Genomic DNA, 15,569 nt, shown 5'->3' on the forward strand with positions numbered 1-15,569 from the left:
AAGCTTACATCCTATGCCTGAAAAACAGGTAAAGAATAGGAACATAACAAGACTTCTTAGTTGAATCTCTGTGGTTACCAGCTAGTAGAAATGAACACAGTGATTTTGATTAGCTGTTAGGTAGTGCATATGCCAATATTTATCTAACTCTTTCCTGTGTCTCCTTTCCAGCAGGAAATTGGGTCCTTTCAGGATGGTCTGAGGGCCAACCTCATGTTTGTTTTCTAACTAATGATCTTTACACACCACAAGCTTCCATTCTTCTCTTCACTTTTTCCATAAAAAAGTGGCTAGATACCAGTGGGAGGGAAGATTGTTATAAGCTCTCAAATGAGCATTTGGGAGACTTGAGAAGAATGTTTCCCAAAAATTTGGGTGACTTAACTGAAGTTTACACAGAGGGTTTTGGATAGTTAATTAAAAGAGAACTGTTTTTCACTTCCTACAGATATCAAAGTAAAGGAGCAATCTTTGGAAAATCTAATCAAGTAAGTTCTTATTCTGAGAATATTTACATCTGTATTTAATTCCTTGGACAATAAATTTTACTTCAACAACAGGAGTTCTAAAGATTGTTGAAAATCAGCTTTCAGAATACCTGGATGGCTTAGTTGGTTAAGTGTTTGCCTTTGGCTCAGTCAGTTAAAGCATCTGCCTTCAGCTGAGGTCAGCATCCCAGAGTCCTGGGATTGAGTCCACATTGGGCTGCTTGCCTGAGTGGAGAGCGTGCTTCCCCCTCTGCCTGCCGCTCCCTCTGATTGTACACTCTCTCTCTCTCTCTGACAAATAAATAAATAAAATCTTAAAAAAAAAAACTGTTAACTTTCATTAACAGTTAAAAATTAAATACTTAATCTTATGAAATGAGAAAGCAGTGTGATAGGGTAGAAACAGCAGTAGACCTCACAGATTCAGTACTGAGAATGGTGGTTGGCACCTAATAGGCACTCATATTTATGGAATGAATTAATGAATGGGAAGTCAGAGACATAGATTTGAGTTCTGAGTCTCTCTGGTTATGTGCCCTTAGGCAAGTTACTTTGGTTTCCAAGCATATTTTTCTTATATGTATATAATGAGAATTATAATCCTTTTTTTGACTTTAGGGGCAATGTGCAATAATACAGTAGCTACTACCCACATTGACTGATGAGCACTTGAAATATGGCTAATGTAACTGAGGAACTGAATTTATAATTTAACTTACTTTTTTTTTTAAAGATTTTATTTATTTATTTGTCAGAAGGAGAGAGCACGAGCAGGGGGAGTAGCAGGCAGAGGGAGAAGCAAGCTCCCCACTGAGCAGGGAGCCCGATGCAGAACTCAATTCCAGGACCCTGGGATCATGACCTGAGCTGAAGGCAGTTGTTTTAACTGACTAGGTCACTCAGGTGTCCCTGTAATTTAATTTTAATTAATAAAAATAATATTCAACGTAGTTACTGGAAAAGTATATTTAGAATAACTTCAATATGTAAATCTACTTTTATAACCATGAATTTTATGAAATTTGTATGCAGATTAGGTTTTGTTTTTTTTTTTTAAGATTTTATTTATTTGACAGAGCGGAATTACAAGTAGGCAGAGAGAGAGAGGAGGAAGCAGGCAGGGAGATGCGGGGCTTGATCCCAGGACCCTGAGATCATGACCTGAGCCGAAGGCAGAGGCTTAACCCACTGAGCCACCCAGGTGCCCAGATTAGGTATTTCTAATGAAAAAAAATTTAATACTTGAATTATGTGCTATCAGTATGAAATAGCAAATTTCAAAAACTTAGTACAGAAACAAACTCTTTAATAATTCTTATAGGAAAAAAATTATTTTTATAGGAGTAAATGTTGAAATAAATAATATTTTGGATATATTGGGTAAAATAATATTAAAGTTAATTTTGCCTTTTTTCACTTTTTTAAATATGACTACTAGAAAATTTAAAATTATGTTTGTGGTTTGCATTATATTTCTCTTCAACAATGCTGACTTAGAGAATTGTTTTAAGAGTCAGTAAAGTATATGAACTGTTTGTAAGCTTACAAAAGCAGTATTTTTATTACGCTTATTGGACAAATGTGGTAGGCTTCAAGCCATCAGAAATAAACACATCCAACCCCCCAAGATTTTCAGATATTTATCACTTTAGTTAACTTTTCTTAGAGGAAGAAGTGAAAAGAGGAATATGTGGTTTAAACATGTTAATAAAAGTGAACACCATAGAACCTGATTAAGCAAGGATCTAGAACAAAATGCCACTTAAACTATCTTTGCCTAGGGTATCACTTTAAATAAAAGTAACTTTGATTTGAACATTTGTCATTAAGTTGTTGGACTTTTATTTCTGCCAACATTTCAGTGAGATCAGAGGACAGTAGAAGTAGAACAATAAAAAAGCTTAAACTTAAAAAATTACAGTATTCATGCTTTAGTATGCTTAAAGTGAGTAATGTGTGAATGCTTTAAACAGAATATGGACTGTGGTACTTGACTCTACCTGGGGGATAATTGCATTATGTGATTTCATGGATAAGAACAGTGGCATCTAGTTTTATACTTACAGAGGAAGGAAGATCTATGAACCTCCTCGGTATATGAGCGTAAACCAAGCAGCCCAGCAACTCTTGGAGATTGTTCAGAATCAGCGAATACGAGGAGAAGAACCAGGTACTCAAGACCCTAAAAGGGTTCTTTTATTCCTCTACTGCTGCACTGAGATATGTACATGATATAACTTCACATACACACTCACCGCTACCCCTCTGCTACCATCACTGAAGCAAGGGTCAGTGTGTTTGCACTGTACTTTTTTTGTCTTTTTTTTTTTTTTAAATATTTATCTATTTATTTGAGAGAGAGAGAGATCACAGGTAGGCAGAGAGGCGGGGAGGAGGGGGGGAAGTAGGCTCGCTGCCAAGCAGAGAGCCTGATGCGGGACTTGATCCCAGGACCCTGAGATCATGACCTGAGCCGAAGGCAGAGGCTTAACCTACTGAGCCACCCAGGACCCAGGTGCGCCTTTCTTGTCATTTTTAAAATCAATTCTGACTTGTATTTCACAGGCTGAAAGGTGTACTGAAGGAAAAATAATGGAATTCATCCTAGGAAATTACTACCATTCCAGAAAGTGAGGATTTTTCACAAATTAATTCTAAATCAGATTTTATGTAAATACGTCAATATACAAATATTTAGGTAAAATGCAGAACTCCCTTTTTAGCTTACATCTATGTATGGTGAGATCTTTCCTGCAAAAAAATATACTTATTCTGCTTTTTCTCTTTAAAAACACTGAGCCCAGGGATAGTTTTCTTCAGGATAAAAAGAAGAGAATTTATCCTTACATTCTTAACACTTTGTCGCACATGTGTACTGTGGACTTGGGAGGACCATTACACTCCTTAATTATCACAGGAGACTGCATGCATGCACGGAAGATGGAGATGCTACGTCTCTTTCCCATACCGGACTGCATGTGGTGTATAATGAAGTGGTGGTCATCAGTACATCTTCACTGAGAGGCTCTTTAATGAGACCGTCATTACATGCTGTTTTAAGGTGCTGACTGCTTTTGAGTACCTGTCTCTCTCTTTTTTTTTTTTAAATTTATTTCTTATTTTTTTATAAACATATAGTATATTTTTATCCCCACAGGGACAGGTCTGTGAATCACCAGGTTTACACACTTCATAGCACTCACCATAGCACACCTCCCCCCAGCAACCCCCAATTTGTTTTGTGAGATTAAGAGTCACTTATGGTTTGTCTCCCTCCCAATCCCATCTTGTTTCATTTATTCTTCTCCTATCCCCCTAACCCCCCATGTTGCATCTCCACATCCTCATATCAGGGAGATCATATGATAGTTGCCTTTCTCCGATTGACTTATTTCAGTAAGCATGATACCCTCTAGTTCCATCCACGTTGTCGCAAATGGCAGGATTTCATTTCTTTTGATGGCTGCATAGTATTCCATTGTGTATATATACCACCTCTTCTTTATCCATTCATCTGTTGATGGACATCTAGGTTCTTTCCATAGTTTGGCTATTGTACACATTGCTGCTATAAACATTCGGGTGCACGTGACCCTTCGGATCACTACGTTTGTATCTTTAGGGTAAATACCCAGTAGTGCAATTGCTGGGTCATAGGGTAGTTCTACTTTCAACATTTTGAGGAACCTCCATGCTGTTTTCCAGAGTGGTTGCACCAGCCTGCATTCCCACCAACAGTGTAGGAGGGTTCCCCTTTCTCCACATGCTCGCCAGCATCTGTCATTTCCTGACTTGTTAATTTTAGCCATTCTGACTGGTGTGAGGTGAATTCTCATTGTGGTTTTGATTTGTATTTCCCTGATGCCGAGTAACGTGGAGCACTTTTTCATGTGTCTGTTGGCCATCTGGATGTCTTCTTTGCAGAAATGTCTGTTTATGTCCTCTGCCCATTTCTTGATTGGATTGTTTGTTCTTTGGGTGTTGAGTTTGCTAAGTTCCTTATAGATTTTGGACACTAGCCCTTTATCTGATATGTCATTTGCAAATATCTTCTCCCATTCTGTCAGTTGTCTTTGGTTTTGTTAACTGTTTCCTTTGCTGTGCAAAAGCTTTTGATCTTTATGAAATCCCAATAGTTCATTTTTGCCCTTGCTTCCCTTGCCTTTGGCGATGTTCCTAAGAAGATGTTGCTGCGGCTGAGGTCGAAGAGGTTGCTGCCTGTGTTCTCCTCAAGGATTTTGATGGATTCCTTTCTCACATTGAGGTCCTTCATCCATTTTGAGTCTATTTTCGTGTGTGGTGTAAGGAAGTGGTCCAATTTCATTTTTCTGCATGTGGCTGTCCAGTTTTCCCAGCACCATTTATTGAAGAGGCTGTCTTTATTCCATTGGACATTCTTTCCTGCTTTGTCGAAGATTAGCTGACCATAGAGTTGAGGGTCTATTTCTGGGCTCTCTATTCTGTTCCATTGATCTATGTGTCTGTTTTTGTGCCAGTACCATGTTGTCTTGATGATGACAGCTTTGTAATAGAGCTTGAAGTCCGGAATTGTGATGCCACCAACTTTGGCTTTCTTTTTCAATATTCCTTTGGCTATTTGAGGTCTTTTCTGGTTCCATATAAATTTGAGGAATATTTGTTCCATTTCTTTGAAAAAAATGGATGGTATTTTGATAGGGATTGCATTAAATGTGTAGACTGCTTTAGGTAGCATAGACATTTTCACAATATTTATTCTTCCAATCCAGGAGCATGGAATATTTTTCCATTTCTTTGTGTCTTCCTCAATTTCTTTCATGAGTACTTTATAGTTTTCTGCATATAGATTCTTAACCTCTTTGGTTAGGTTTATTCCTAGGTTTATCTTATAGTTTTGGGTGCAATTGTAAATGGGATTGACTCCTTAATTTCTCTTTCTTCTGTCTTGTTGGTGTACAGAAATGCAACTGATTTCTGTGCATTGATTTTATATCCTGACACTTTACTGAATTCCTGTACAAGTTCTAGCAGTTTTGGAGTGGAGTCTTTTGGGTTTTCCACATACAGAATCATATCATCTGCGAAGAGTGATAGTTTGACTTCTTCTTTGCCGATTTGGATGCCTTTAATTTCCTTTTGTTGTCTAATTGCTGAGGCTAGGACTTCTAGTACTATGTTGAATAGCAGTGGTGATAATGGACATCCCTACCGTGTTCCTGACCTTAACGGAAAAGCTTTCAGTTTTTCTCCATTAAGAATGACATTTGCGATGGGTTTTTCATAGATGGGCTTTGATAATATTGAGGTATGTGCCCTCTATCCCTACACTTTGAAGAGTTTTGATCAGGAAGGGTTGCTGTACTTTATCAAATGCTTTTTCAGCATCTATTGAGAGTATCATATGGTTCTTGTTCTTTCTTTTATTAATGTGTTCTATCACATTGATTGATTTGTGGATGTTGAACCAACCTTGCAGCCCTTGAGTAAATCCCACTTGATCGTGGTGAATAATTCTTTTAATGTACTATTGAATCCTATTGGCTAGTATTTTGGTTAGAATTTTTGCATCTGTGTTTATCAAGGATATTAGTCTGTAGTTCTCTTTTTTGGTGGGATCCTTGTCTGGTTTTGGGATCAAGGTGATGCTGGCCTCATAAAATGAGTTTGAAAGTTTACCTTCCATTTCTATTTTTTTGGAACAGTTTCAGGAGAATAGGAATGAGTTCTTCTTTAAATGTTTGGTAGAATTCCCGTGGGAAGCCGTCTGGCCCTGGGCTTTTGTTTGTTTGGAGATTTTTGATGACTGTTTCAATCTCCTTACTGGTATGGGCCTGTTCAGGTTTTCTGTTTCTTCCTGCTTCAGTTGTGGTAGTTTATATGTCTCTAGGAATGCATCCATTTCTTCCAGATTGTCAAATTTGTTGGCATAGAGTTGCTCATAGTGTGTTCTTATAATTGTCTGTATTTCTTTGGTGTTAGTTGTGATCTCTCCTCTTTCATTCATGATTTTATTTATTTGGGTCCTTTCTCTTTTCTTTTTGATAAGTCTGGCCAGGGTTTTATCAATCTTATTGATTCTTTCAAAGAACCAGCTCCTAGTTTCATTGATTTTTTTCTATTGTTTTTTTGGTTTCTGTTTCATTGATTTCTGCTCTGATTTTTATGATTTCTCTTCTCCTGCTGGGTTTAGGGTTTCTTTCTTGTTCTTTCTCCAGCTCCTTTAGGTGTAGGGTTAGGCTGTGTACTTGAGACCTTTCTTGTTTCTTGAGAAAGGCTTGTACCACTATATATTTTCCTCTCAGGACTGCCTTTGCTGTGTCCCACAGATTTTGAACCGTTGTGTTTTCATTATCATTTGTTTCCATGAATTTTTTCAATTCTTCTTTAATTTCCTGGTTAACGCATTCATTCTTTAGAAGGTTGCTGTTTAGTGTCCATGTGTTTGGGTTCTTTCCAGCTTTCCTCTTGTGAATGAGTTCTAGCTTCAGAGCATTGTGGTCTGAAAATATGCAGGGGATGATCCTAATCTTTTGATACCGGTTGAGACCTGATTTGTGACCCAGGATGTGATCTATTCTGGAGAAGGTTCCATGTGCACTAGAGAAGAATGTGTATTCTGTTGCTTTGGGATGAAATGTTCTCAATATATCTGTGATGTCCATCAGGTCCAGTGTGTCATTTAAGGCCTTTATTTCCCTGTTGATCTTTTGCTTGGATGATCTGTCCATTTCAGTGAGGGGAGTGTTAAAGTCCCCTACTATTATTGTATTGTTATTGATGTGTTTCTTTGATTTTGTTATTAATTGGTTTATATAGTTGGCTGCTCCCACGTTAGGGGCATAGATATTTAAAATTGTTAGATCTTCTTGTTGGACAGACCCTTTGAGTAGGATATAGTGTCCTTCCTTATCTCTTATTATAGTCTTTGGCTTAAAATCGAATTGATCTGATATAAGGATTGCCACCCCTGCTTTCTTCTGATGCCTATTAGCATGGTAAATTGTTTTCCACCCCCTCACTTTAAATCTGGAGGTGTCTTCACGTCTAAATTGAGTTTCTTGTAGGCAACATATAGATGGGTTTTGTTTTTTTATCCATTCTGATACCCTGTGTCTTTTGATTGGGCATTTAGCCCATTAACATTCAGGGTAACTATTGAGAGATATGAATTCAGTGCCATTATATTGCCTGTAAGGTGACTGTTACTGTATATTGTCTCTGTTCCTTTCAGATCTACTACTTTTAGGCTCTCTCTTTGCTTAGAGGACCCCTTTCAGTATTTCCTGTAGAGCTGGTTTGGTGTTTGCAAATTCTTTCAGTTTTTGTTTGTCCTGGAAGCTTTTTCTCTCTCCTTCTATTTTCAATGATAGCCTAGCTGGATAGAGTATTCTTGGCTGCATGTTTTTCTCGTTTAGTGCTCTGAATATATCATGCCAGTTCTTTCTGGCCTGCCAGGTCTCTGTGGATAGGTCTGCTGTCAATCTAATATTTTTACCATTGCATGTTACAGACTTCTTTTCCCGGGCTGCTCTCAGGATTTTCTCTTTGTCACTAAGACTTGTACATTTTACTATTAGGTGATGGGGTGTGGGCCTATTCTTGTTGACTTTGAGGGGGGTTCTCTGTACCTCCTGGATTTTGATGCTTGTTCCCTTTGCCATATTAGAGAAATTCTCTCCAATAATTCTCTCCAATATACCTTCTGCTCCCCTCTCTCTTTCTTCTTCTTCTTCTGGAATCCCAATTATTCTAATGTTGTTTCGTCTTATGGTGTCACTTATCTCTCAAATTCTCCCCTCATGGTCCAGTAGCTGTTTGTCCCTCTTTTGCTCAGCTTCTTTATTCTCTGTCATTTGGTCTTTTATATCACTAATTCTTTCTTCTGCCTCATTTATCCTAGCAGTGAGAGCCTCCATTTTTGACTGCACCTCATTAATAGCTTTTTGATTTCAACTTGGTTAGATTTTAGTTCTTTTATTTCTCCAGGAAGGGCTTTTATATCTCCAGAGAGGTTTTCTCTAATATCTTCCGTGCCTTTTTCGAGCCCGGCTAGAACCTTTAGAATCATCATTCTGAACTCTAGATCTGACATATTACCAATGTCTGTGTTGATTAGGTCCCTAGCCTTCAGTACTGCCTCTTGTTCTTTTGTTTGTGGTGATTTTTTCCACCTTGTGATTTTGTCCAGATAAGAGGATATGAAGGATCACATAAAATACTAAAAGGGTGGCAAAGACCCCAGAAAAATGCGCTGTAACCAAATCAGAAGAGACCCCAAATTGTGGTGGGGAGAAAGGGGATAAAGAGAGGTTCAGGAGGGGTGCCTGGGTGGCTCAGCGGGTTAAAGCCTCTGCCTTCAGCTCAGGTCATGATCCCAGGGTCCTGGGATCGAGCCCTGCATCGGGCTCTCTGCTTGGCTGGGAGCCTGCTTCCTCCTCTCTCTCTCTCTGCCTACTTGTAATCTCTATCTGTTCAAATAAATAAATCTTTAAAAAAAAAAAAAGTTCAGGAAAAAAAAAATTTAAAAAATAAAACAAATAAAGAAAAAATATATGTTTTAGATAAACTAGTCAAAAATAGTTAAAAAAGAAAAGGGTAAAAGTTTTTTAAAAATTTAGCAGAAGAAGAAAAAAAAAATTGAAGAAAAAATTGAATTTACTGCAACCATAAAGAATCATGGGGAGAAAGCCATGAGTTCCGTGCTTTGCTTTCTCCTCCTCTGGAATTCCGTTGCTTTCCTAGGTATTGAACCTGCTTTCCTTGATAGATGAACTTCGTCCTGGCTGGATATTTTGTTGATCTTCTGGGGGAGGGGCCTGTTGTAGTGACTCTCAAGTGTCTTTGCCCAAGGCAGAATTGCACCACCCTTACCGGGGGCCGGACTAAGTAATCCGCTCAGGTTCGCTCTTGGGAGCTTCTGTTCCCTGAACGCTTTCCGTAGAGTTCTGGAGGACGGGAATGAAAATGGCGGCCTCCCAGTCTCCAGCCCGGAGGAGCCAAGGTTCCGGGGCCCCACTCCTCAGTGCGCCCCTAGAGAAAAACACCCAATCACTCCCATATCCCCAGCCTCCAGCCGCGCTCTGAGCTCACCTAGCCCGGGACCAGTTCAAGGTAACCCGAGCTGAGAGTTCAGTCCTCGGCTCTGTCTCTGTAGCCGGCTTCTCTGTTCTAACACCTGCGAGCTCTGCGACACTCCGACACCCCCGATCTTTCTGTGACCCTGCGTGACCTGGAGCCACGCTGACCCTGCGTGGGCTTCGCTCTGGTTTAGCCCCTGGAGCAATGTCCCTCAGTGGAACAGACTTTTAAAAGTCCTGATTTTGTGCTCCGTTCCTCCGCCGCTTGCCAGGAGCCGGTCCCTCCCACCGCGGTCTATCTTCCCGTCGTTTTGGATTCACTTCTCCGCCAGTCCTACCTTTCAGAAAGTGGTTGATTTTCTGTTTCTAGAATTGCTGTTCTTCTTCTCTTCGATCTCCCTTTGGATTTGTAGGTGTTTGCAATGTTTAGATAAGCTATCGAGCTGATCTCCTGCTACCTGATGTAGTCTCAGCCTGCTACTTCTCTGTCATCTTGACTCCTCCCCCCGAGTACCTGTCTCTTGATGGCATAAGATATGTGAAGAGATTCTTGAATGACTGTTGCTTACTTTTTTCTCATTAATAGGCCTTGTTAAAGTCATGAAACAAATAATTTGCAAGGGTTTTCCATATCCATAATTTTGTACACTTAAGCCTAAATTTGCATGCCTGCTTGTCCTTGTAGATATCATTTCTCCCACTTTGATCATATTCATTTGGGACAGCTTTCCCAAGTAAAGAAAAGGTCAGCACTTAAAATTTTTTTTTTTTTCTTTTTTACAGAGAGAGAGAGAGAGAGAGAGATTACAAGTAGGCAGAGCAGCAGCCAGAGAGGGGAGGAAGCAGGCTCTCTGCCAAGCAGAGAGCCCGATACGGGGCTCGATCCCAGGACCCTGAGATCATGACCCGAGCTGAAGGCAGAGGCTTAACCCACTGAGCCACCCAGGCGCCCCGGGAAAAGGTCAGCACTTAAAAGTGAAGGTCAGGGTGGCCTGGGGGGCTCAGTAGGTTAAGCCTCTGCCTTTGGCTTAGGTTATGATTTCAGGGTCCTGGGATCGAGCTCCACATTGGGCTCTTTTCTCAGCAGGGAGCCTGCTTCCCCCTCTCTCTCTCTCTCCCTGCCTCTCTGCCTACTTGTGATCTCTCTCTCCCTGTGTCAAATAAAGAAATAAAGTCTTAAAAAAAAAAAAAAGTGAAGGTCAGCACTTAAAAGCATAAATAATGTCATAATGCTTGTTATTTGTTCAGGGCTCCGTAGTTTACTAAATACTCAATGTCTGTTATCTTATCCCTTACAACCACTATTTAAGAAAAGTAGTATTCTGCTTTTTAAAAATGAAAAAATGAAGTTTGACATTCCTGATTAGGTGGCCAAGTAAAAAACCAAATCTGTGGATTTATCTCATAATCCCCTTGTTTTTCTTGTAATCCCCTTGTATATCTTGGTCAGTTTAAACATATCTCAAGCAACTTATTAAAAATATAGGCAGGTAGTAAACATTGTTCACTCAGAAGCTATTGAAAGACAAATGCCATGCAATTTTTAAAAATATGGATATACATAATTGTTTATCGAGTCCTGAAAACTTAAACTAGGGCAAACCTTTGGAATTCTGAAGAAATAGAGTTAGGAATTATCACTTTATATGTCAGTTCATATAATTTGGAAAAGCATTAGATAAATCAATAGATAATTGATCTGTAATGAGTGACTGAGGAGATTTAAGATATTTAGGGCTTCTTTAAGAAATGTACTTTTGGTACTAATGTTATCTTAAGTGTTGGACAGGATAATGCATTTACTGAATTGAATGGCAATATTTTTTTCTTCTCTTAATAGCAGTAACCGAGAAGACACTCTGTGTTGGCTTAGCCAGGGTTGGAGCTGAAGACCAGAAAGTTGCAGCAGGCACTTTGCAGCAGATGTGTACTGTGGACTTGGGAGGACCATTACACTCCTTAATTATCACAGGAGACAACATGCATCCACTGGAGATGGAGATGCTAAGTCTGTTTTCCATACCAGAAAATAGCTCAGAATCCTGTTGATGAACTTCATGAACATTTTCTGTTGTTAGATACTAATTTCATTCATATGCACATATACACATATTTGTATAATGAACAGTTCTTTTGGATTACCTAATAATTGTAAAGCAAATGACCAAGAAAAAAAGATACTGATTCAACAATACTTGGTTTCCTATGGCAATGAGTTTTTTTTCCCTATGACATCATCAGTTGTTGCTATTTTGGTAATTTTTCAGTATGTACACACCTGGAGCAGACCAAGCCTGAAAACTTGCAGAGACATTCATAAACAGAGTTGTTTAAAAGCAGTTTTTACTTATGAAATGAGTTTATACAACATGGAGCTTTCTTGTTTCTTAAAAAGTCAGCTGTTAAGACCATAAGATGAGTTGTCCTGATAACAGGTGGTGGAAGTGCATATAAGCAGAGGTGGGAAGAATAAGTCCCACCCAACTGTCCTACTTACTTAAAGCTCAGCTGAGCACATGCTACAAAATGATATCCTTCTGAATTGCCTTGTCTTGTTTAGCTGACATCCTAATTATGTGGTTCATATTCTGCTGTATTGGGGAGGTTATGTAATTGCTGAATTATAAATGTTCAGCCAGCCATGTACAGTTGCTGTTTGGTTTTAAATAGCATCTTTCACATCCAAGTTGACAAATGGAAAACTTACTGACTATAAAATACAGTTTTAAAAAATTTAAATTTGGAAGCAGTGGATTAGTTAAGATTTGTCATATCACTTAACTCGGTTGATATGCCACTGTATGTATGCGGGTAGTCATATTCTTTCTCCCAGTTGGAAGTAGCACTCCATTTATCATATTTTGTGACTGTAGAGTCTTACACTCTTTGTTAGTTCATAACAGAAATAGCTTTGCTATATGCTAGTTTAGTTGGTCTAACTTTAAATATTTCTTAAATATGGCTTAATCAACCATAGCTTAAATTTCATTAAATTCATTGGAAGTTGAATATACACTTTTCCTACTTCCTGGGAGCATTGATTAACAAGACGTTATTTTGGCTTTTTTCTTTTCTTTCTTTCTTTCTTTTTTTTTTTAAAGTATTCTCCATGCCCAGCATGAAGCCCAGCACAGGGCTTGAACTAATGACCCTGAGGTCAAGAACTGAGTTGAAATTAAGAGTCAGACACTCAGCCAGACACCCCGACTTATTTCATTTGAGATAAAAGATATTTTATATATATGAAATATTCCATATTTAGTCTGTTACACAAAAGAGGTGAGAGCCAAGGACATTTAAGTGCTAATTCTCTGTTTTCTTCTGAAGCATTAAAGCAAGCATTCAATAATTATAAAAGGAAAGACTTCTGCCTTTGGTCCTGGTGGAATAGCTTGTAATGTACAAGGACTCCGAATTAATAAATGCTGGACAAAATATAAATATAACTGTTTAAATACACTGGGGAATGATCAAAAGCAGGCTGAGAATTATGCTTGTATATAGGTTTTTCCCTCAGAACATTCCCCAGATTGTCTGGTAAAGGATGACTAGTAGTCAAGAGAAGGTTGCAGTCTTAGTGGCTAGAGGGGTCAAAGAAATTGGGTGCTGCTAGAGGACCTATATATTGAGGAGGGAATTCTAGAAATGAAGGTGGCACTGAAGGAGGAGCCAGCCTTCCAATCTGCATGTAAATCTCTTAACTCTGGCCAACTCCTGAATTGTGCTTGTACAGGGAAATCTCCATGAACCTGTTGGAAAGCCAGAGCTAGAAGGCTGAAAAATCAGAGCAGATCTTGTTGCTCTATATTGCAAGAGAAAACAGAATTTCGAGTTTGAATCCTGACAAGTTAGAAGGGTTGGTAAGCATCTTAGGGTTTCTGTCAAATCCCTAAAATGGTTGTGTACTAGAAAAGACTATGCCCAGGACTAAGGATTTTCACTGAAACTAAAGACAAAACCTTTAACATAATGTGAAACCAACCCTCCATAAAATCAAGGTGAGTAGTCAATGATTTAACTGCCTGCTGGAACAAAACACTTCCAGGGCATGATAACAAAATGAATCTCTTTAGCATATCAATAATGACTAGAATATAGTATCATACCACATTTAAAACAAAAAAACAGGAAGATGGGATTTTTGGTCAAAAGGGGGGAAAAAGGGGAAAAAAATAAACAGTAGAAAGAGATCCTAACATAATCCAGATCTTGGAATTAGCAGATGGGGATTTTAAAGCAGTTTGTAGAACTATGTTCAAAGATGAAAAGGAAAAATGGTTGTAATGAATGTATAGATGGGTGCTGTCAGAGAAATGAAACAAAAACCCAAATGGTTGGATTTAACAGCAGAGTGCAGATGGCAGATGGATAGAGATTATCCTGTCTAAGGAATAAAGAGTAAAAAAAGGGAAGAAATAAAGCACAGAGCATCAAAGCCATGTTGGGCAATATTCAGCAATTCAATGGATGTGTAATTGGATTTCCAGAAGGAGAGAAAATAGGGCAGAAAAAAGATGAGTAAGTAAAGGTCAAAATTTTTCCCAAGTTTGGTGAAACTATCAGTACATAGATCCAGTAAGCTCAGTGAACTCTAAGCAGAATAAATATAGAGAAAATACCTAATAACATCACAGTTTAAACTGATGAGAACCAAAGATAAGAGAAAATCTTAAAAGCCACTGTGAGTGGTAGTAGGGAACCCACTACCTACCGGGGAGCAATAAATGTTGGCTGCTTCACTTCAGAAACAGTGAAGGTCATAAGACAACAGAAAGAGATCTCTACTGAAATTAAAAAGCAAAACCAACCAAACACTATCAATCCAGAGTTCTATATCCAGTAAAAATGTCCTCCAAAAATGAAAGCAAAATAAAGCAATTCTCATAAAAATAGAATTTGTCCCTAGCAGACTTATAAGGAAAGCTGAGGGAGGATTTTTAGGCTGAGGGTAAATGATGTTAGATGGAAGGAAATAGTTAAGTATGTGAGTAATAAAAGGCTCAATTTTTTTCTTAATGTTTTTAAAAGATAACTGATAATTTTAGCATGGTATGCTGGCGTATAGTTGGATTTAAACAGTAATATAAGTTACAGAGTTTAAAGTATATTATACCATGGCAGTTCTTATATTTTACTTAAAGTGGTAGAATACCCAGACACCTGGGTGGCTCAGTCATTATGTGGCTGCCTCGGCTCAGGTCATGAACCCGGGTCCTGGGATTGAGTCCCACATCAGGCTCCTGGCCAGCGGGGAGTCTGCTTCTCCCTCTCCCTCTGCCTGCTGTTCCCTCTGCTTGTGCTCTTTCTCTCTCTCTGTCAAATAAATAAAATCATTTTTTTTAAAAAAAGTGGTGGAATACTAACTGTAGACTGATAAAGTTATGTATGTTTTGAAACCCCTAAGTAACTGCTATAAAAAAAAATAAGGCAGAAGTAAAAAAAAAAAAAAAAGGAATTAAAATTGAATACTGAAAGAGATTCGATTTGTCAAAAAAAAAAAAGACAGGAAAGGAGGAAATATAGGTAAAAAATATACAAGACAAATAGCAAAATGGTAGACCTAAATTCAACCAAACTAGTAATTATGTAAATGTAATTATGTAAATCAAACACTCCAATTAAAAGAAATTTTTTTAAAGGTCCAACTATATGTTGTCTACAAGAGTTAAACTTTAAAGACATAAGATGAAAGGAAAAGAATGGGGGGAAAATAGAACATACAAACTGTAAGCATAAGAAAGCAAGTGGCTGCATTAATATAAGACAAAATAGACTTTAAAAGAGGGAGTACACTGGAGATAGACTTTTCATTGAAGAGGTATAGTTCTTCAAGAAGATACAATCCTAAACGTGTCTTCATCAAATACCAGCTTCAATATACACAAGACAAAAACTAACAGAGGAGGTACAGACCAATCTACCATCAGTTGAGGATTTTAATGAACCTCTTAGCAACTGATAGACAAAAATATTGATGATTTGAACAAAAATTACTTGGACAAAATTGATATTGCTAGATCACCAC

General features: G+C 38.3%; 1 protein-coding gene across 3 annotated transcripts in view; it reads left to right on the forward strand.

The window, feature by feature from the left end:
* Positions 1-12,646, forward strand: part of DPH5 (diphthamide biosynthesis 5) — a 45,300-nt gene extending 32,654 nt beyond the window's left edge. The window contains exons 6-8 of one of the 3 annotated variants that reach the window (XM_045980976.1): positions 449-488; positions 2,555-2,658; positions 11,385-12,644. In XM_045980976.1, coding sequence (XP_045836932.1) covers positions 449-488; positions 2,555-2,658; positions 11,385-11,593 — 353 coding nt within the window. In that variant the 3' untranslated portion in view covers positions 11,594-12,644. Of the gene's footprint in view, positions 1-448; positions 489-2,554; positions 2,659-11,384 lie in introns of all 3 variants that reach the window. The other 2 variants (XM_045980986.1, XM_045980967.1) reach the window with 2 other exon arrangements.
* The last annotated feature ends 2,923 nt before the right edge of the window (positions 12,647-15,569 follow it).

The sequence above is a fragment of the Meles meles genome, chromosome 1 (assembly GCF_922984935.1).
Source record: "Meles meles chromosome 1, mMelMel3.1 paternal haplotype, whole genome shotgun sequence".
Lineage (NCBI taxonomy): Eukaryota > Metazoa > Chordata > Mammalia > Carnivora > Mustelidae > Meles > Meles meles.